Source organism: Halichoerus grypus, chromosome 1, assembly GCF_964656455.1.
Source record: "Halichoerus grypus chromosome 1, mHalGry1.hap1.1, whole genome shotgun sequence".
In the NCBI taxonomy this organism is placed as follows: domain Eukaryota; kingdom Metazoa; phylum Chordata; class Mammalia; order Carnivora; family Phocidae; genus Halichoerus; species Halichoerus grypus.
In genome coordinates, this window is record NC_135712.1 from 8,593,564 (window position 1) to 8,614,230 (window position 20,667).

The 20,667-nt window shown below is 36.9% G+C and overlaps 1 protein-coding gene and 1 non-coding gene across 13 annotated transcripts in view; both read right to left on the reverse strand.

The window, feature by feature from the left end:
* The window catches only part of TTC3 (tetratricopeptide repeat domain 3), a 118,901-nt gene that overhangs the window by 42,990 nt on the left and 55,244 nt on the right, over positions 1 to 20,667 (reverse strand). For 11 of the 12 annotated variants that reach the window (XM_078074114.1, XM_078074080.1, XM_078073991.1 and 8 more), the window contains 11 exons: positions 20,479 to 20,559; positions 17,997 to 18,109; positions 15,103 to 15,223; positions 12,315 to 12,437; positions 11,206 to 11,307; positions 9,787 to 9,879; positions 9,059 to 9,123; positions 7,921 to 8,057; positions 5,476 to 5,802; positions 2,900 to 3,151; positions 43 to 89 (listed from right to left, as the gene is read on the reverse strand). In XM_078074114.1, the coding sequence (XP_077930240.1) occupies positions 43 to 89; positions 2,900 to 3,151; positions 5,476 to 5,802; positions 7,921 to 8,057; positions 9,059 to 9,123; positions 9,787 to 9,879; positions 11,206 to 11,307; positions 12,315 to 12,437; positions 15,103 to 15,223; positions 17,997 to 18,109; positions 20,479 to 20,559 (1,461 nt within the window). The remainder of the gene's footprint in view (positions 1 to 42; positions 90 to 2,899; positions 3,152 to 5,475; positions 5,803 to 7,920; positions 8,058 to 9,058; positions 9,124 to 9,786; positions 9,880 to 11,205; positions 11,308 to 12,314; positions 12,438 to 15,102; positions 15,224 to 17,996; positions 18,110 to 20,478; positions 20,560 to 20,667) is intronic. The other variant, XM_078074090.1, reaches the window with a different exon arrangement.
* LOC118544528 (U6 spliceosomal RNA) lies at positions 17,078 to 17,180 on the reverse strand. The gene has a single exon (XR_004921634.2). It is a non-coding gene; the product is annotated as a U6 spliceosomal RNA (small nuclear RNA).

Genomic DNA, 20,667 nt, shown 5'->3' on the forward strand with positions numbered 1-20,667 from the left:
CACAGATTAGCACACTACAATTAAAGTGATCAAGTAACTTACCGGCACATCGCCACTGTCTTGTTTCCTTAATACAGTACAGCGGCTGTCTGTAGGAAAATACCAATGATTTGTGAGAAAATGAAAATTTTGCACTGCCAAACAACACATTAAGCCTTAAAGAGAACCACCCCAGATACTACTATCATCCACTATGTTCTACTCCTTATTTAACTTTGACACAAATTATTTTAAGAAACCAAGAGCAAAAAGGCCAAATAAATGGAAACCAATCACAAAGAACCACAAAATGTGAATCCAATTCAGCATGATTTGAGTGTTTTCTGGGGGTCAAATTCTATGCTAGGTGCCAGGAATACAGAAATGCAGAGAATAGTCCCTGCCACAGATAAGCTGTGTTCTAAACTTGTATTGTGCAAAATACACTAACAGGTAAATACTTGTAACCCAGTGTGTTAAGTGCCTCAACAAAGACAATGGAAACAAAACTGATGGAATAATAAAGTTTTCAAGGATAAAGGCCCAAGGAGAGGTCAGGGAGGACTTGGAGTTGGGGAGGCAATATTAAAGTGAGACTTGAAATAAACAATCAAAGGAGTAAGACATGGTCGGAGGAAATGTCTGAGCAAAGACACAAGGCATGAAAGCACAAGGAAGGTTTGGGCACTTTCAAGAAATGAGATGTATATACAGAGGGCAGATGGGGAGAGTGATGATAAACCCAGACAGATGATGTGAATTTAATATGTAGGCAAAATGAAGTGTTTAACAAAATCGTTACAGAATCAGATGTTCTAGAAGAGTCACTAGTGGCTATGTAAGAGGAAGATCTGGATGGGAAGGTCTAGAGGCATAGAGACCAGTTTGGAGGCTACCAGGATGGTCTAATCACGGAGAGATTACTAAGGCTCTGACGTAGGGAAGTGGAGATGGACAGGAAAGGACAGATCAAAGATAAAGCTTACTGGACCAGTGACAAACTAAACACGGGGTAATAGGAAAAAGGAAGAACTGAGACTAATTTCAGGGTTTCCTGCTTAGATACAAGATATACAACAATGTTACTAAGAATAATTTAGGAAAAACAGATCTCTAGGGATATAATAAGTGGGTTCAGCCACACTGCTCTTAAGGGGCCTGTTAGCTGTCTACAAAGAAATATAGGAAAAGAGTATGCAGAGTTCAGGAGAGAGGCTGGAACTCCAAATTATCATAGCATTGGTGACATTATTGAATACTTTTATTTACAAGACCAGTGGATTCTTAAAAGTTTTAAGAAATATAATCATCCCTTTAAATGAAAAGAGATAAAACTGAAAATATCTGGGATAAGAGTGAGAAGCAGAGCTATTAGAGGGGAAAATCTGTTGGGATGGCTGGTCATTTGGCTGGTGGCTTCAGACTCTATGACTAAAAGCAGAGGAACAGTCAGCCAGATGGACTGCATAGTTGGGGTACAAAAAAATGCACACTAAGAGGGTGTCCTTTTTAGTTATTTTGTTGTGTGATCCAAGCATCAGGTTTTATAAGCTCAGTTGCCGGATAGCATTGTATTACCAGCAGCAGCAAACTGATGCAATAAATTCAGGCTATCAAGTAGCATGTTGCCTCCAGTCACGAAGCTGTGTCCTAGAAAAATAAAGCCATCTATATTTGAAAGTGCTCCTTCCTAAGAACCACAACAAAAGCAGGCTTCTTAGTTCCTTTTACATATGAACGTTGTAATGTGTGATACTTTTGTACAAGGCCAGACCTTTTAATATGCCCTTTAAAAAAAAAGCATGAAATTTAAAAGTCTAACTCCTGACAGTCTGTAAAGCAGGTGCTGAGGAATGCTGAGGGAAAAGGGGGGAGGGGTATCATAAGACACACACTAAGTACCAAAGATAAGAAGTTAAAATCAGTTTAGAATCTAAGAATATTAGAATTCTGAAGCAAAATGGGACCACACAGACCATTGGCTCCAAATCCTATAACTTCAATGATGAAGAAACTAAGATCCAAGAGAAGCTAAGGAATTAACTGCTAGTCACCCTATTCTGCTAAACTGGGACTCCATGCTGCTACCCAAACAGGTGACCCAACTCCTCTCAACCCCATGTCTCTAAGTCTGATGTCCACCAATCCGACTACATCCATGTTCACAGCTCGGACTCTAGCCCTGCACCAAGGCTTCATCTTCCCCAGGAAGAACACAAGTGCTTGATCCTCCATTTGAACCACCAGCACTCTTTCTGGTCCTCTCTTACTGAGCTTATGTCCATATTAGTTATTTGTATATTCATCTTATTCCCTTTTCCACAATGTAAGGTCCTTGAGGACAGGGACTAGCATAAGCATTTCTGAGTTCCTGGCTAACACCCAGCTCGGGCAGGGGCCTTAAAGCAGTAGTAAAAACTAGTGAACTGAATTAGGGCAGAAGCTGGGCCACAGCCTACTTTTCCCGATTCCCCAATCTAAGTTTTCCCACCCCAATCTAAGTTTTCCCGCTACAACAGCTGTGCTATTTCTAGATTCTGCAAACATCACCTCCTCTGCAGGGTGATGTTTTCTTGAAGGTTACAATTTAAACCATTTACTGATAAATTCTGTCCATTTAATATGCAACCTTTGCCATGATACTGTCAATGTATCTAAGATGAGAATAGTATGGTGTGTAATTAGTGTAACACACCCATCTGAGCACTCCTACAACACTTAGCTCAACAGAGTGAAAACATTTTATGACATCAAAACAAAACAAAAAACCACTCTTCTTAATCACTTACTTGCCCAAATAAGCAGGTGTACCATAATAATTCTCACTATTTTGCCAAGTATTAAATAAGCTAGGTCCTTCACAGATTTGTTTTCCCCCCTCAGCCCAGATATAATATAAATTGAAACTCAGCTCACACACCCATTATGTCAAAGAACTCATCTAGAGCATTATGCAGTGCGGGGAACTTGTCTCTGTGCTCTTCTAGCAGCCATATTAAACACCGCGCTTCCTTCAGTGATGTTGGCTCACAGAAGTAATCAAGTTGCTTTCCTTCTATAGAGGCTAGTTTATGACCATATTTCTCATTCCAGAGAAAAGTCATGATGCTAAAATCAAGCTCCTTAAGAGACGCTCCATAACGAGAAAAAAAAGGTCCTGTGGCATCTAAACCTATAAAAAAAACAAAACCCAAATCAGAAAAAGGGAAAATCATATACCATAAAATCACATTCAATCTTACATCTCTGAAAGCAGTTCGGTTATAGTTTGCCGACATTTTCAGTGAAAACACATACCTGATTACAAACTTGTTCGAGCTATTTTGCATTTTAGGAATACCACTTAATGATATGCTAATTACAATAGTTCTTATCTATTAGTTGAATAAGGTGGGCCAAAGGCTTCTTACATAATAGCTCATATATTATAAGCTTCTATGGTCATTTTTATTAGACTTTGGCAATGAAAACAAGGCATTAAATTCCTGTAAAAATATAACAAATCTTTTACTAATTCAAAAAGATTTTCATTCTAATCAGTACAAACCAGCAAGATTTTAGTGCTTTTCTACATATATTCCATAGTAACAAGAATATGCAAATGCTTCCCAAGAGCCTTTACAACAGGAAAGGGGTAAACAAACCCCCCAACACCTCCATTAATGACTCCTTTCCCTCCTCCAAAAATCAGGATGGTCACTATTCCCACTTTTATTCCACCTTCTAACAAATCAGAAAAAGAAGTGGCTGCAACCTCACAGCACTGTTCTGAAGGGATGCTGAGCCCCTACCCTTACTAACACAGCCACCAAAGACAAAGACTAGTTCTGGTCCATCTTCCCACCCACCTCGAATACAGCACAATCGCCTCTTATGTCAGCCATAGTTTCTCAGTCAGCACATGAAGCAGACTGCTGAGTCAAAATTACCCTGGATGGCTGTTTCCTCCAGATGAAACAGTTACCTTGCAGAGGTCATGCTGCATGAAAAATGTGCTCATTGAAGGGAAGGCAAGAGGTCAATTCTAGTATTAAAACTTTACTCTCCCCCACACCCCACAAATAAACTGACCTCTCATGTTAAATATGCATATGATGTGACCCTACAGTATAGACTTTTTGTTGAGAAGGAAGTAAAATTCCAGGAATTGGAAATTACTTGCCTCTAATAAATAAATATGAGCTTTACATCAGGGATATAGTATAATCTTACTAATTAACATGCTTGAAGTCATTTTAGAACTTTTTAAAAATAAAAACTGCAACTTTAAATAGTATCTATATACTTATTAAAATACCTTTAATCTTCAGAATAAATGTGAATTATATCAAAAGGACACATTAACATTTCCATCAGTGAGCTATAACACTCAAATGCTACAGTACACTGAAAGAACAGTGGCCGGCACTCTTGCCCACGTAAGCATAACCAGAAAGCTTCCTTCTCCTGAATCTATTTTCCAAAGCAGATTAAAGTTAAAAATAACATTATAATTTACTTATTTGATTGTTAGTAGATGCAAATGACAACCTTATCACTTAAGAGTGATTTTCTGGGACCAGAAACCCGTGCAGACCTATGCTCAAAGCAGCAACACTTAGCTATCAACTATGCTGAGCTTCCTGCCATCTTCCTTTGTTTCTACTGACAGAAATTTATCAATATATTCTCTGAAACTCTAGAATTCTAAGAGCTCCATGTCCCTAAAAGTTCCAACAGGTGGGGGTGCCTTGCAGAGGTGTGGCAGTCTCACCCTTTGGACTGCTCCACTGTAGCTCCCACTGGCCTTGTATCCAACAGCTGCCAACTGAATCATCCACTATCTGAGGCCAGTTACCACCACAGTCACCAAGATAAACAGTGCCCTGGTACGTACCCAGAGAAATCTCAATCTAGTATTAGACCACAACTCTATCTGCAGCTGCTTTCTGCAGTCCCTGCATGGCCTTGGGCAAAGAGCCTTCTTGCGGGGAGGGCAGGGTCTTCCTCCACCAAATTAGGAAAATCAGGAACAGTAGCAGAGTTTTATAATCATATGATTCAACCTCAGTGTATTTTTCTCATAATTCTTAGATACAGATTTGCCTTCAGTGATCCTAAGCAATTAGTTCCATCCACTCTTCCTCTAAATTTTCCAAGGAATCTGACTACAGAACTGCACAATCCCGAGGGCACTCAGACAGCCACCTCCAGGGGGCGCTATTGACCCATGACCTGCCTAGGATTCACTTCGTTCACACATTTACAAATAGTTTAGCAAAATACAGGACTGGATTTTCTGACTAAACTTTGTGTTTACACCTTTTGAAAGTGTACTGTAACCTATCTATAAAATAACCTAAATTGTGAGTTGGGAGGAAATAGTACTTTTAACCATACAAATCTGTAGTCCTACATTTTAAAAAATCATAAATGATGACAGAAAAACGAAAAAGCGATCAGAGGCCGATGTCCACCCTTCCTACTAAGCCGCAGCTCTAGAGCTCAGTGGCATACCGAAGCTGTTAAGTTTCTGGATCCAGGCGGCTAATTTTGGCTCCACTTCTTTAAGCTCGCTCAAAACATGCAGAAATATCCTGGTCTTTACTCTATTCTTTTCTTGAATCAAGTGACGAATGACATAGTCCACTGCTTCATTTAGAAAATTTCTGCTAGAAAAACAGGTTGTGTAGTCTTCTGTGCTTAAAACCTTCCAAGAAAGCAATTCTTTGAGAAGCTTGGAAGTGTTCAGAATACCAGATTTTATCTTGTCAGCATACTGCTTTATGCACTGCAGAATTCTGTCATCAAGGAACTGGCAACTCTGAACATTGTCTACAGTTTCTAAGGACAAATAAAAGTGGTTAGCTAAAGTGAGCAACGGACCAATTTGCAAAGATACAAACTGAGAAAGAAATAATAGAACATTACATAATAATATAAAATATGGTTCAGATGGATTCTTAATGTTTTAAATAAACTCAAGAAATTTTAAATTTGGAATATACTTAACAATACCTTTCAAAAGATATGAAAGTTCACATTAAATCAAATATATCAAAAATAGCTTATCTCCTTCACTCTATACCACTCATTTAACATCTAAAAACTTAGTTCCTCTAAAATAAAGTTCAACAATCCTAACCCAGCCTCATCACTACCCCTAAACGTTACTTTTTTTAAAAGATTTTATTTATTTATTTAAGAGGGAGAGAATAAGAGAGACAGCATTAGAGGGGGGAGGGTCAGAGGGAGAAGCAGACTCCCTGCTGAGCAGGGAGCCCGATGCGGGAACTTGATCCTGGGACTCCAGGATCATGACCTGAGCCGAAGGCAGTTGCTTAACCAACTGAGCCACCCAGGCGCCCCACTACCTATACTTTATATTCAATAACTATGTTTAATCATTAAGAATGCGAAGGGTTTTTTTTCTGGAGTTGAAAGGATCATTTAGTTATGAATTCAATTAATATGTGCTAGTTATTGTTATGTTACTCATCTTATTGTTGGATCCTAAACCACAGGATCCCATGGAGTTAATTCCAAGCTGGAAAATCACTCAGAAGTTCATCTTCCCAACCCAGGCATCTCCCTAATGGATGGCCATTTAGCATCTTGAAGCATCCAAAGTTAAAATACAAACATTTACCAGAGACTTCTATAGTAGGAAAGATCATTTTAATTGATTTGTGAAACATTATGGAATACTAAATAAAAAATAAAAACAAGAGGAAGTATTTCATTTTGGGAACAGCCATCATAGTAGAAAATGAGAAAGAATAACTTCCTTTAACTGAAAACTGAAAGTAGTCCCGGGGATGTAATGTACAGCATGGTGACTACAGTTAATACTACTATATTGTGGGGCGCCTGGGTGGTTCAGTTGGTTGGCTAAGTGTCCAATTCTTGATCACAGCTCAGGTCTTGATCTCACGGTCATGAGTTCAAGCCTGCACTGAGCTCCACGCTGGGTGTGGAGTCTACTTAAAAAAAAAAAAAATAATAATAAGGGGCGCCTGGGTGGCTCAGTCACTGGGCGTCTGCCTTCAGCTCAGGTCATGATCCCAGGGTCCTGGGACTGAGCCCCGCATTGGGCTCCCTGCTCGGCGGGATGCCTGCTTCTCCCTCTCCCACTCCCCCTGCTTGTATTCCCTCTCTCGCTATGTCTCTCTCTGTCAAATAAATAAATAAAATCTTTAAAAAAAAATAATAATAATAATACTGTATTGTATATTTGAAAGTAGCTAGAAGAGTGGATCTTGAAAGTTCTTGTCATGAGAAACCAAATTCTGTAACTATGTATTGGGATGGATGTTAACTGGATTTACTGTGGTGATCATTTTGCAATATATATGAATATACAATATATACATCATGTTGTACACCTGAAACTCATATAATGTTATGTCCTTTATTCCTCAATTAAAAAAAAAAACCCTTAATTAAGAAAAAAACCTGAAAGTAAATATGTTCACAGGAACAGTATAATCACATTCCCATGATGATGAGGGAATAATAACAAGAGAAACGTAAAACAGAAGGCTGGGTTAGGTAATCTCTACAGTATCTTTTATGAACTGCCTCTTTATTTGAACTCAGCATTATTTCAGATAATTAGTAGCTAATTCATGTTCAATGTTTTAGAACCTAAATCTGCACAGTGGAGTTTACAGAACACTATCAAACATACAATATGCATGTCAGCTATTATTTCCACCTTCACTTCGGTGATGAGGAAACTGACACAGATCTTGCCTCAAGTTAGCGCACTGCTATCCCTGTGTAGGTACTGCTTCCAAATGCAGTGCTCTTTATGCCAAACTCTCCCCATCTCAGAGCAACACAAGAAAATGATGGTACTAAAATATGAATTGAAATTTAGATTTCAATAAGATGGATATTTATGTTTATGCTTTTAAGAAAGAAGATATTACTCTCATCATGCCTTTGACTTCAGCATACCTTTCTGTTCTTCAGTTTTGGGTGGATTACTTTCCCTTAAGTCCTCTTCCATTCTTTCTTGTGCTAATTTTTTTGCTTCCTTTTTTTGGATCTTTCTCTTCAATTTTTTGTCTTCTTTCAGTCTTAGCTTCTCTAGGCTGATAAGCATTTACAATTAGTGATAATCTACCTTTGTTATAAACTCAATTAACTATCTGCCTATTACAGAAACCATTCTCCAAGTAGTAAGCTAGAAGTTTCCTTTTTAATTCAGAACTTGGCCTGCATCTTCTCTTTAATATCAAAAACCGTTGACACATGTTCAATTAAAATTAGGGTACTTACTTCATGAAAGCAAGAACTCAATGACTGAGTAACTTTTAATTAAGGGTGGCATGCACACATTGCACAAATGTTTTCATGTATATAAGTTACTGCTTAGGGTAAATAAAAATGGTATAAATTACCCTGCAAGATAGTACATATGTACACTCATTTCAAAGAAAGATCCTACAGTAAAATATTATTTTCACATCCCAATAATGGCCCACAACACTGGAATTTGGTTGGTATGGTTTACAATGAATTCTCTTCAACAAATAATTCTGTTCATCTTTTCTTTTGTTTTTTCTTGGTCACAAATGATGAAAAAATCACTTCTTGGAATAGAGGACAAGAAGCAGGACCAAAAAGAAGAAGAAGAAAAAAAGGACTGGAATTATTTGATCTAAACAATATATACAGAAGTGAATATTTTTGACAGTATATTGAGTTTTTCAGGGTGAGAAACAGTCATTGGTTCAAAAATGTTTGCTGAAGAGAGATAAAATTAAAGTTTAAACAACGGAGAGCTAGGTATGTAAATTTAATCTAAATGCCAAAGCTATTAATCAAACATGTCATTTAACAACATCAAATGTCGTAATTTTACTTAAAAATTCAACCACCAAATAATGCTTCTTACTCAAGCTTTTAGTATTTAACCATAGGCTAGTTCTCTTTAAGTTTTAAATATCCATAAAATTCATTTAAACACCACTTATTTGGATATGTGTATACAGCCAATTTAAAAAAATAGCATAATTTAGAAATCTGCATTTAACAGAATTATATTCTAATAGACATCATTAAACTACTAATTGATTGTTAAAAATCTTACCTAGAACATTTCTGTTTCAGAATAGGTCTTGGAGGAACCTTTTCTTTTATGACCTTGTGTTCAAACTTTAAATAAAACAAAGACATCCAAAATTTGTCTCATACTCCCATGACATAAAGCACAAAACCACAAGTAACAAGCAGTTCAGAAGCACACACAGTCAATAATCAATTTGATAGAGAACAGGGATGATGTTCTGACCCAGACAAAAGCCCAGAAAATTTTAGCAAAACAATTTACTGAAAAGAGGAACAAAAGCGTAGACACACTTTAGGAAGCTCAAAAAAAAAAAAAAAAAAAAAAAAATCAAGAGTAAGCAGATCAAATAAACTACAAATACCATTAGAATAACCCACTCCTAACACTCCCATATAGTGAAGTGAAAGGTAATCCTTCAAAACACTCTTCCCCCTTCCTAAGAACTCCACCCTTGTTAATACCCGTAAGTTTACTGGGGATTAAGAAAACAAGATTATCGAAAAGAATAAACACAGTAAAACTAAAATGTAAAAAGTCTCCTCTTTTAGGAAATGAAAGAATGTGAGAATCCTTCATTGCAAAGATACATTCTGACATCCTAATATTTCCTATATTTTCTTAAATTAAAGAACATTTCTCCTGGAAAACACAAGATCTAAATTGTACAACTTCCCAAATTTAAATATTTTAAAAGTTATAAACGTTTTGGTTAACAATTTGGTAATATTTCCCCTCTATTAGATACTTACTTCACATTTAACTTGACCACCACTGCTGAAAATGATAATCTTAGAAATGATTCCTTCACAGTCAGGGGTAAGACAAATTCCTTGTAGAAAATCCTATTTGATTAAAAAAACAAGTGCTATATCTTAGAATAAATCTATATATGTATACCATTTTAACCATTAGGAATAGTCAAGATATGTCTAAAACCTCCTTTAGGGAGGCAATGAAAGTCCCTGCTCCTTGTCTTCTGACTTTCAGAGCCTCCCTTGTAGAAGGAATATACTTTCAGCTGTAGGGCTGACCACGTGACTTGCTTTGGTCAATGCAGAGTGAGCTGACATAACGTACATATGTCCATGCAAAAGCTTTAAGAAACACTGAATAGACTGGCCATTGCTCTTTACTCTCTGCCACAGGAAGATGTTCCGGTCACTCTTCAACCTCAATTCAGAAACAAAGAACACAGCTACACAGACAAGAGCTGCTGACCCACAGCTGCAGAACTCTAGGACAATAAACGTAAGCAAGAGATGAACTTTTCTTACTATAAATCAAGATACTTGGGTTGTGTATTACTTCCGTATATCCTAGTGCAAGGTGACTAATTTACAGGGAGTATTTTAACTCACGGGAATGGTTAAGAGCACTAAGGGTGCATGTGTAACTAGAGAAACTGAGTTAATGTCAGACAAAGACATAGCAAAAGTGACTCAATGGCAACAATTATTTGGTTATATCATTGTATCTTTAGTTAACTATGTGAAAATGCATAAAATGTGAGAATTTATTTCTACCAAACTTGAGTAATTCCTCTTGCTAATAAATACCTAGCACAAGCACCTTACTCTTTTCTCCAACAAGAATAGGGGCTTACATGAGTTTTCTTAACTAATGATGTGCTACATGCTAGCTAATTGAACATAATAATGAAAATAAATTAATTAATTAAAAAAGGAAATGGTTTTCTTTTCTTTTTTTTAAAGTCCATAGCTTATAGGAATCAGAAACGAATGCAAATAAGATTACAAAATTGTGCCTTCTCTCAAGGTATCTAGCTAATGGTAATTAACATTATTATCTTTCTAAATTAAGAAAAACCACAATGAGAAGTGGCAGTACTAAGTTTGGAGAAAATAAAACATTTGAGACCCTAATTCTACAACAGAACATTAACATCATTTAAACTTTTATTTTTGATAAGATTCCTAATATAAAAACTGGTTAAACAATTTATTAAAGGCCTCTATGGTTATTGCCCTTATGCCAGTATAAAATAAAAAGAAAAACTGATTTTCTACTTTATCATTTAAAACTTTTTAGTTATGTTTAGAATGCACAGAGAGGAACTTATATTCACTAAAAACTTTTCCTGAAGATTCTCAGGGAAAAAAATCAACATAAATTAAGCACACTACAAAATCCAGACTATGTGAACTTACCTTGTCAATTTTATCATTAAAAGTTGTTGTTTTCAACTTCTTCCAACAGTTCATGTGAAATTCTATTTTACAGTATTGGCAGCAGCTGATTCGTATAAAACCCTAGGGGTTTAAAACAGTGTTTAAATACACATTTATTTATTTATTTTTATTTATTTATTTATTTTTTTAAAGATTTTATTTATTTATTTGAGAGAGAGAATGAGAGACAGAGAGCACGAGAGGGAAGAGGGTCAGAGGGAGAAGCAGACCCCCCGCTGAGCAGGGAGCCCGACGTGGGACTCGATCCCGGGACTCCAGGATCATGACCTGAGCCGAAGGCAGTCGCTTAACCAACTGAGCCACCCAGGCGCCCTAAATACACATTTAAAGATGTCTACACATACACACTCTTCGTTCACAATCACAACACACGTATTAAGATAAAGGGAGAGCTGTCTGCATTAACCAGGCAAATATAACTAAACATCACATTCTCTCCCGGGAAAGTACAATACTTCTATACCCCTAAACGCCTAGTGCTAGAGACCGAGAACTTGACTGACATACTCATTTCCATAGCGTACAGACGTATTATCCTTTACAGTATCAAATATTTTATAAACACTCATCTGATCTACTAACCAGGGAGAAGAGGCAGTAACTATCTTCTTGAATAAACTAAGGCCCAGGAACTCAATTAAGTGCCAGACCTGGTTACAGACTTAGGTCTCCAGGAGATAATTCAGTGGTCACAACAGCCTTTAGATTCCTGGACTCAAATTTTACAAGAAATTAAAATTGCAACCAGTCAGAAGTAATAATCTCATTTTCTTTCCTGTGCTCCTAAGAAATAGGCAAGTTATATGAACAGTGGCTAGAAAGGGGAAATAGAATTAGCTAGCCTGCCTTCTAAGGTGACTACCCCTGCAATCAGTGTTTACTTAGTGGCTCTGGGTTCCCAAATGAGATGATGCAGACCTATAGAAGTCCAGGGGATAGGGTAGACAAGAGGACATAAAACTGCCGACAGCAGAGAACTTGAGTACCTCCAGTTACAGAATTTGTTCTGAATCCATTTTAAGGCACAATTCTACAAGTTACTGTCCTACTGTACATTCATTATGTACCTTGAAGTCTGGATCAGTTATATATATCTGGATTTTGGAATATCCACGGCACTTCTGATAGCAACAAATGGCATCTGGCACTGGAGGGAACCTGCATTCTTCAATAAATTTCTCTAACAGCATCTAAAACAAAAATAAACAAAAATAATATCACAACACTAATTTGTCAATAAAAATGCTTATGATTTCAATAACTTCTTGCCATCAAAATACTTTCAGCATAGGAATGAATGACAAAATGTTTTTTAGCGAAGAATAAACTACATATAACTTCTAAAGTTTTCCTTTTTAAAGATTTTATTTATTTGAAAGAGAGACAGAGATAGTGAGAGAGCACAAGCCAGGAGGAGAGGGAGAAGCAGGCTCCCCACTGAGCAGGGAGCCGAACCTGGGGCTCGATCCCAGGACCCTGGGATCATGACCTGAGCCAAAGGCAGATGCTCAACCAACTGAGCCACCCAGGCGCCCCTTAGTTTTTCTTTTTTAGAAGGACGTTGATACACGGGGCACCTGGGTGGTTCAGCGGGTTAAGCGCCTGACTCCTGATTTGGGCTCAGGTCATGATCTCGGGGTTGTGAGATTCTCTCTCTCTCGCATGCACTCGTGTTCTCTCTCTCAAAAAAAAGGCTGATAGACATATCCAGAGATAAAGTTGGAAAAAAAAGACTGAACAGGAAGTTTCAGAATTTCAGAGTCAGAATCAAAACCTTATCCCATGTTGTTATTATTATCATCAAGCCTCATTTGACAAGGTATAATAGCTCTTAGAAATGTCCTTTAGGCACTCAGAGGGAGTTAGATGAGGTAGAAAAACCCTTAGGAATCTACCCTTCTCCTCCTTCCCAGTGTCACTTCACCTGGGATCCTACCATCCTGATTCATCTTGTACATTCCCTGAAGAATTATCCCACTGCCACTGAAGCCCCCAAGACCCTTGTGCCATGCTTCCAGGGCCTGCTTTTTGTTCTCAAGAGCTCCTCTGTCTCCACCCCAATCTACTATAAAGAGAACATCAGTGATTTTTTTTTTTTAAACAGTTTTGTTGAGCTATAATTCACGTATCACACAATCTACACATTTAAAATGTATATAGTTCAGTGGCTTTCAGTATATTCACAGTGTTGTACAACCACTGCCTCAGTCTAAATTTAAACAGTTTCATCACCCAACAAAAAACTCCATCCCCATTAGCAGTCCCTCCGCATTTTCTCCCAATCCCCAACCCCCTGAAACCACTAATCTACTTTGTCTCTAAATACAGATTTGCCTATTCTGGAATTTTTGGATAAATACAATCACACATGTGGCCTTTTGTGTCTGGCTTCTTTTACTTAGCATGTTTTCAAGGTTCATCCATGCTGTAGTACTTATCAGTACATTATTCTTTATGGGCAAATAATATTCAATTGTATGGACAGGCCACTGTATGGTTTTATTTAACAACTCATCAGCTGATGGACACATGAGCTGTTCCCACTTTTTACTATTATGAATAGTGTTGCTATAAACATTCACGTACACATTTTTGTGAGAACATATGTTTTCCTTTCTCTGTATAAGTGTAGGAATGAAACTGCTGGGTCATATGGTAACTCTATCTTTACTCTATTGGGGAGCTGCCAGACCATTTTACATGTCTACCAGCAACATATAGGGGTTCTGATACAGAGACATATCCAGAGATATGTATCAACACTTTCGACTGTCTGCCTTCTTGAGTACAGCCATCCTAGTGTGTGAAGTTGTATCTCATTATGGTTTGAATTTGCATTTCTCTGATAGCTGATGCTGTTGAACATCTTTCACAGGTTTATTGGATATTTGCAGAAATTCTTGGCAGATAGGTTTATTCAGATCCTTTGGTTACTTTTTCATTTATTTTTTATTTTTTTAATTCCAGTATAATGGCTACTTTTTTTTTTTTTTTTTTTTTTTTAAAGATTTTATTTATTTATTTGACAGAGAGAGACAGCGAGAGAGGGAACACAAGCAGGGGGAGTAGGAGAGGGAGAAGCAGGCTTCCCGGTGGTGCAGGGAGCCCGATGCGGGGCTCGATCCCAGAGCCCTGGGATCACGACCTGAGCCGAAGGCAGATGCTTAACGACTGAGCCACCCAGGCGCCCCTAATGGCTACTTTTAATCAAATTCTTTTTATTATTGAGTTTTAAGCTTTAAAAGCTTTAGCCAAAAGCAAGTTCTGTATACATGCCAGGGTTCCCCACAAGTAAAGGCCTACTCTAGTCAATCCACACATAATTTAGTCTTTCCGGAACTAGCAAAGCATCCTATGTCTCTGGATACGAGATCAAATTTATATTTTCCAAGTCCTCAAGTGCCATCTTAATAATTATAGTCACTATGATGAAACAACAATGCTATACCTTTCTCTAAGTACAAGCAGTAAATCATACTACTTAATAATGAATGCTCTGAAATCAGAATGCCTAGATGCAAGTCCCACCTCCACTACTTCCTAGCTGTTTAACCTTGAGCTCATCACTTAATGTCCCTAACTTAATCTTCCTCTTCAGTAAAATGAGAATAATCATAGTACTCATCTTGTAGAGTTGCTGTAAAGATTAAAGGTATGATAAATGGAAGCTGTGTGACTGGCACACAGGAAATATTTAACAAATGTTAGTGATTCTCACTAGTCTTTAAAGGGAAACACATGTGGGGATGCTGAGGACAGAGTGCCCCTACCTCTTTGTCTTCTGATACCCGAGTCAGTCAGTGCAGATGGGCTTTTCTAATTAGTAAGAAGGTCTCTGAAGAAATAAATGGTTACCTTTATTTTCCCCGGCTGAGTCTCTTCAATAATCACATTACTTGTGGGCCAAGTTAACACTCCAGGAAGACGACAAATCAAGGTTCTTGCTTTCTCAAAATGATTGAGAGCTTCTAGAAATCTGAAGTCATAATTATGAAGAAAGAAGGTATTAAAGCTGTGATAAGAATTTTCATTCCCCACAATAAAAGTTACAGAAATTTCAAGTTTACTAATAAGAGTACATTTGATAAATCACTGTTCAGAAATATTCAATGGAACCTCTATGTTCTTTAAAAAAAGAACAAAGGCATGTTGAATCACTATATTGTACACCTGAAATTAATATAACACTGTATATTAAAAGAATTAAAATAAAAACTAAAAAAAAAGAAGGCATTATTCATTGTTTGCTATAAAAGTAATTAATATAAACAATAAATCTGCCTGGACACTGGCTTTATTATGGTAGGTGCATACTAGTCCTTTTAAAGTTGTAATTTATTGGGACGCCTGGGTGGCTCAGTTGGTTAAGCATCTGCCTTTGGCTCAGGTCATGATCCCAGAGTCCTGGGATCGAGTCCTGCATCAGGCTCTCTGCTCGGTGGAGAGCCTGCTTCTCCCTCTCCCTCTGCCACTTCCCCCTGCTTGTGCTTGCACTCTCTCTGTCAAATAAATAAATAAAATCTTTAAAAAAAAAGTTTCCAACAATTAAAACAGAAAATTGAATAATTTGGTTGTTTCATTTTTGTTTCATTTACTAAGCTAATTAGATTCCTATAGAGAAATGACAGCCCTTCACTTCAACTAATTAATCATAAATATATTTTTTTTAAACTCAACTCTATTAGGACATCTATTAGTAAAAACCACTCTTCTGAAAAAAAATCTAAAGAGATCATGTATGCTGGACTTATTTCTTCAAACATAAAGCAGTAAAGTATTTTAAAAGAATAAGTGGGTATGTAAATTGTTTTAACTACATGAAACGTTCTGATTCATGTTTTTAAAAAATGTCAATAGATTCCCAGAGTCCATTCAACAAAAGAATATTAATACACTGGATTATAAAGTTAACCAAGTCTTTATTATTCTCTTCAGACTAGAGAGGAAAGGTTTCTTGCTTTCTCCAATCTTGAAATGATTTTCCAATTTAAGAACTTTTTTTGCCTATGGGTAAGAAAAATTCACCTGCAGAAAAGCTAGACCACCATCAACCATAAAATGACAGATAATAGCAGGACTTTACCAGAAACTGCACATTACAACAGCAAAAACCAACATATCAGACACTGAACCCCACACCATATTATTTTGAAATTAAAATGTAAACGCTTTTCAAAATGGCAAAGACTTTTTCATTTACCATAGTTCCCATGACGTTACACATTTATGATATATTCCTAGATCTTATAAATAATTACATGTGACTACTGCATTAAAAACGTATATCTTAAATAAGTTATGCCAAGCTTTGAAATTAATTTCATTTGCTGTTCCTATACAGATGATTGCTAAATCCTCACTATCCCTCCCTCTACCTGATTCTTAATATAATTCAGCCTGGTCACACAGTAACTTCTGGAAGTAAAAGAACTTTCTTTAATCTCTAAAAAATCTATAAAGGAAGTTCTAGGCACATTCCAAGACTGGGTTCCCAAGAGTCCCAAAGGTCTGATAAAATTTCCCTTGGGAGCACCTGGCTGGTTCAGTCAGAAAAGCATGCAACTCTTGATCTCAGGGTTGTGAGTCTGAGCCCCAGGTTGGGTGTAGAGATTATTTAAAAATAAAAATCTTAAGAAAAATTTCCCTAAAAGGACAGGTGAAAATTCAAGATTAAAAGCTATGAATGATATTCAATCAGTCAATAATTATTTATTTATAAAGTAATCTAACACACCTACCAATATATTGGGTGTTAAATGCAGGAACAGGGAGATTTTTGGTTTTCTTTTTGTTATTGTTGTTTCACAGTTAATGATAGTTTTATTGTGCCAAATATATGGAACGCTTCACAAATTTGTGTATCGTCATTGCACAGGGGTCATGCTAATCTTCTCTGTATTATTCCAATTTTAGTCTATGTGCTGTCCAAGCAAGCAGTGAACAGGGGAATTTTTTTTAAAGCTCAATGCATAATCCTATCCCCAAAGGGTCATACAGCAATTTGGGAAGATAAGACATGAAATGCTTGCAGAACAACTACATACTAAACTTTGAGTAGGGATTCCAACTATAGAAAAAGTTCTGAGAAGAGATTTTTATTCCTAACTCATGATGTCTTTGAACAGATATCTATCTCATATTAAAACCACTTCATACAGGTTTTTGAGTGGAAACAGATATTTTGGTAACCAAAAAATTATACAATCAGACTTGTAAAGCATTAATTTATATCAATTCAGTCACCATTTATAAGTGACATATACTAACAGAAAAAATACAAAATCCTTTGTGTCAAATCATTTTGTTCCTGACTTTCTTATGAGACTGAAAATAAGGAAGCACTAGGAGCTGAACTGATTGGCCATATTTTTTTTTTTTTTAAAGATTTTATTTATTTATTTGGCAGAGAGAGACAGTGAGAGAGGGAACACAAGCAGGGGGAGTGAGAGAGAGGGAGATGCAGGCTTCCCGACGAGCAGGGAACCCAATGCGGGACTCGATCCCAGGACCCCGGGATCATGACCTGAGCTGAAGGCAGACGCTTAATGACTGAGTCACCCAGGCGTCCCTGATTGGCCATATTTTAATAATTAATGATATAGAAATGCTGGTCCTCCAAGCAAACGTGATGATAATAGTTTGCCACAGAGAAGATAACAATATAATTCCAGAAAAGGGACCTCCACTACAACAGGAGACTTCAACTGAGTTATCCAACCTGAGTGTAAAAGAGCATAATTTCTACTAACCTGTTCTTCTTCAAATATACTTTTCCAATTCCACAGTAGGCCAAGCAATCAAGTCCCTCATTGGGGTAGTGTTCAATCATCCTCTTAAACTGGTTTTCAGCTTCAGATAATTCCTTCAGTAGCAATAAAAACAATGATCACTTAAACTGCAAAAGAAACACTGGAACAGATTTTATCTGAAGGTCAATATTTTGTGTAATATTTGTGTAATATTACAAACAACTGTATATCCAAAAATTTCTGTGGCAAAATTAAACCTTCTGCATTTTATTTTCTTAGCAAATATACAAATTTTGACCATAGAATATACAGAGACACAACCAAAGTGATCTGGCTTGAGAATGAAAAATTGGTGTGGAACACGTCAGACGACACATGAGCACTTACTAATACACAGAGAGGGCCTGGTATGTGCTAACACTAAAAGGTGTGAATTCGTAGTAAAAACACTGACTAAATGCAAGCACACCATGACATATATCCTCGCAAGTGCTGCTCCCTTGGGATATAGGCACTCCAATAATGTTACCCACAATGTTTTGTGGCATAAGAAAGATAAATGCTCTGTTTTAAAAATAGTGCTTTAGCAAAAGCTTTACAGAACTTAGAGTACATTCTTTTGAATATTCTCAATAGTAGAAACTTCTGTGCTTAGAATGAATTCTGTTTTGGAAAAAACCCAGAAGAAACAGTTCAAGGTAACCCTGGTAACCCCATTGTGGGTGAAAAAGGAAATGTCACTACAAAATGGGAGTTTATAAGAAGCTTTGAGGCCAGTTCCAAAGGAGGCATTCCAAAAATGTTTTAAGAGCTGTACTGGAGCAAACATACTGCTTACTTCAGGGGCTACTCTGAATGATGACATTCTTTTAAATGTCCAAGTTCTATCATACCTGGTTTTTTTTTAATCAGTCTCACTAATTCAAAGTAAATCACAAACGTAGTGAACTATTTCTTCAATTCTGATAAAGCAAAACATGATATTTATTATCACTCTGCCAAGAACAGAAGAATTGAGATCATGAAGTCCTGTCTCCAACAATCTTTAGAAAACAGAATTAGGCCTTAATGGAACACATTCATCTGTCACCTCACGAACAAGGAAAGAGGCATGTAACAAGTAAAATGAACCTCGGACACTGTAAACCACTTTGAGAGTGGAACCTAAAAGATGATTAACCTTATTAGGTAGCAGTTAGGGTTAAGCCTTCATTTAGCCAAGGAAGCTTGGAGGCCAAGTTGGCAGAAAGGATATATTATACCTGAGGTAATTCTAGAGCAATTTTAACTTTTATTGAAAACTGAAAACCACAGAAAGCAAATTATAGCTCACACCTGAACAATGCAGGGGTTAGGGGTGCCCCATGCAATGGAAAATATAGGTATAACCTTTGATTTCCCCCAAAACTTTACAACTAATAGCCTACTTGACTAGAATCCTTATCAATAATATAAAGAGCAGATTAACACGTATTTTGTATATGTATTATATACTGTAACCTTATAATAAAGTAAGCAAGAGAAAAGAAAAAAATCATAAGGAAGAGAAAATACATTCACAGTACTGTATTCTTTTTAAATCCATGTGTAAGTGAACCCATGCAATTCAAACCGGTGTTTTCAAGGGTCAACTGTATAATGCTGTGCAGTGCAGATAGGCACACCTTCCAGAAGAGCACTGAAGGACCATGAGTAATGGAAACCATGTGTGTTCACACCTATACGCTGACTGTATGTGGTTACGGGAAGTCTGCACTCTAGAAGATAATAAAATACCCAAAACCACGACCCAGAACTAAGAGATCTTAACACAAAGTTGAACTCTCCTTTCTTAATCTCCCCAGGCCCCTTCCTTCCTTCCATCACTAAATGCAAGCATTATCTTAAACTAGGCTAGCCTGTGGTTTTTTTAACCTTTACAAGAGGCAGAGATAGTCATAAAGAATATATGCTATTGTTCTGTATGTTTTCCAAATTGTACATAAGTGGTTATCACAATGTTTGTTATGTTCTCCAACTTGTCTTTTTCACTCAACGTGTTCTCTTAAATCTGTGATGATACAGATTTACTTTTTATAACAAATAAAAAAAATTCCGGGCTCCTGGGTGGCTCAGTCGTTAAGCGTCTGCCTTCGGCTCAGGTCGTGATCTCAGGGTCCTGGGATTGAGTCCCACAATGGGCTCCCTGCTCAGCGGGAAGCCTGCTTCTCCCTCTCCCACTCCCCCTGCTTGTGTTCCTATCTCTCTCTCTGTCAAATAAACAAGTAAAATCTTAAAAAAAAAAAATTCCTACTGGTTGTCTGGCATAGCTTTTTTATAATTGGATCACATTTTCTTTTTAATAAAAACAACACAAATTAAACAGGTATTTCAGAAGAAATTATCAGAAAGAAATAAGCCAAAGAGTCAAAACTATTTTTTACCTATCTTCTAAAATTAATGGCATATTTTAACTGTTTATCATCTCTGTTACAAATCTTACCTCAGGCTGTCCTATTCCAAGGAGAGAAATAGCAAGTCCGTAGACTACTAAGACATAGTTAATCATGGCCAGGTTCAATTGCTGTCAATAAAAATGCTCCAGTTAAAAATCTGAACATAATTTTGCCCAACTTGCATCATACCCACCTGTTAGCCACAACAGAAAAAAAAAAGTGTAATGAAATCTCTC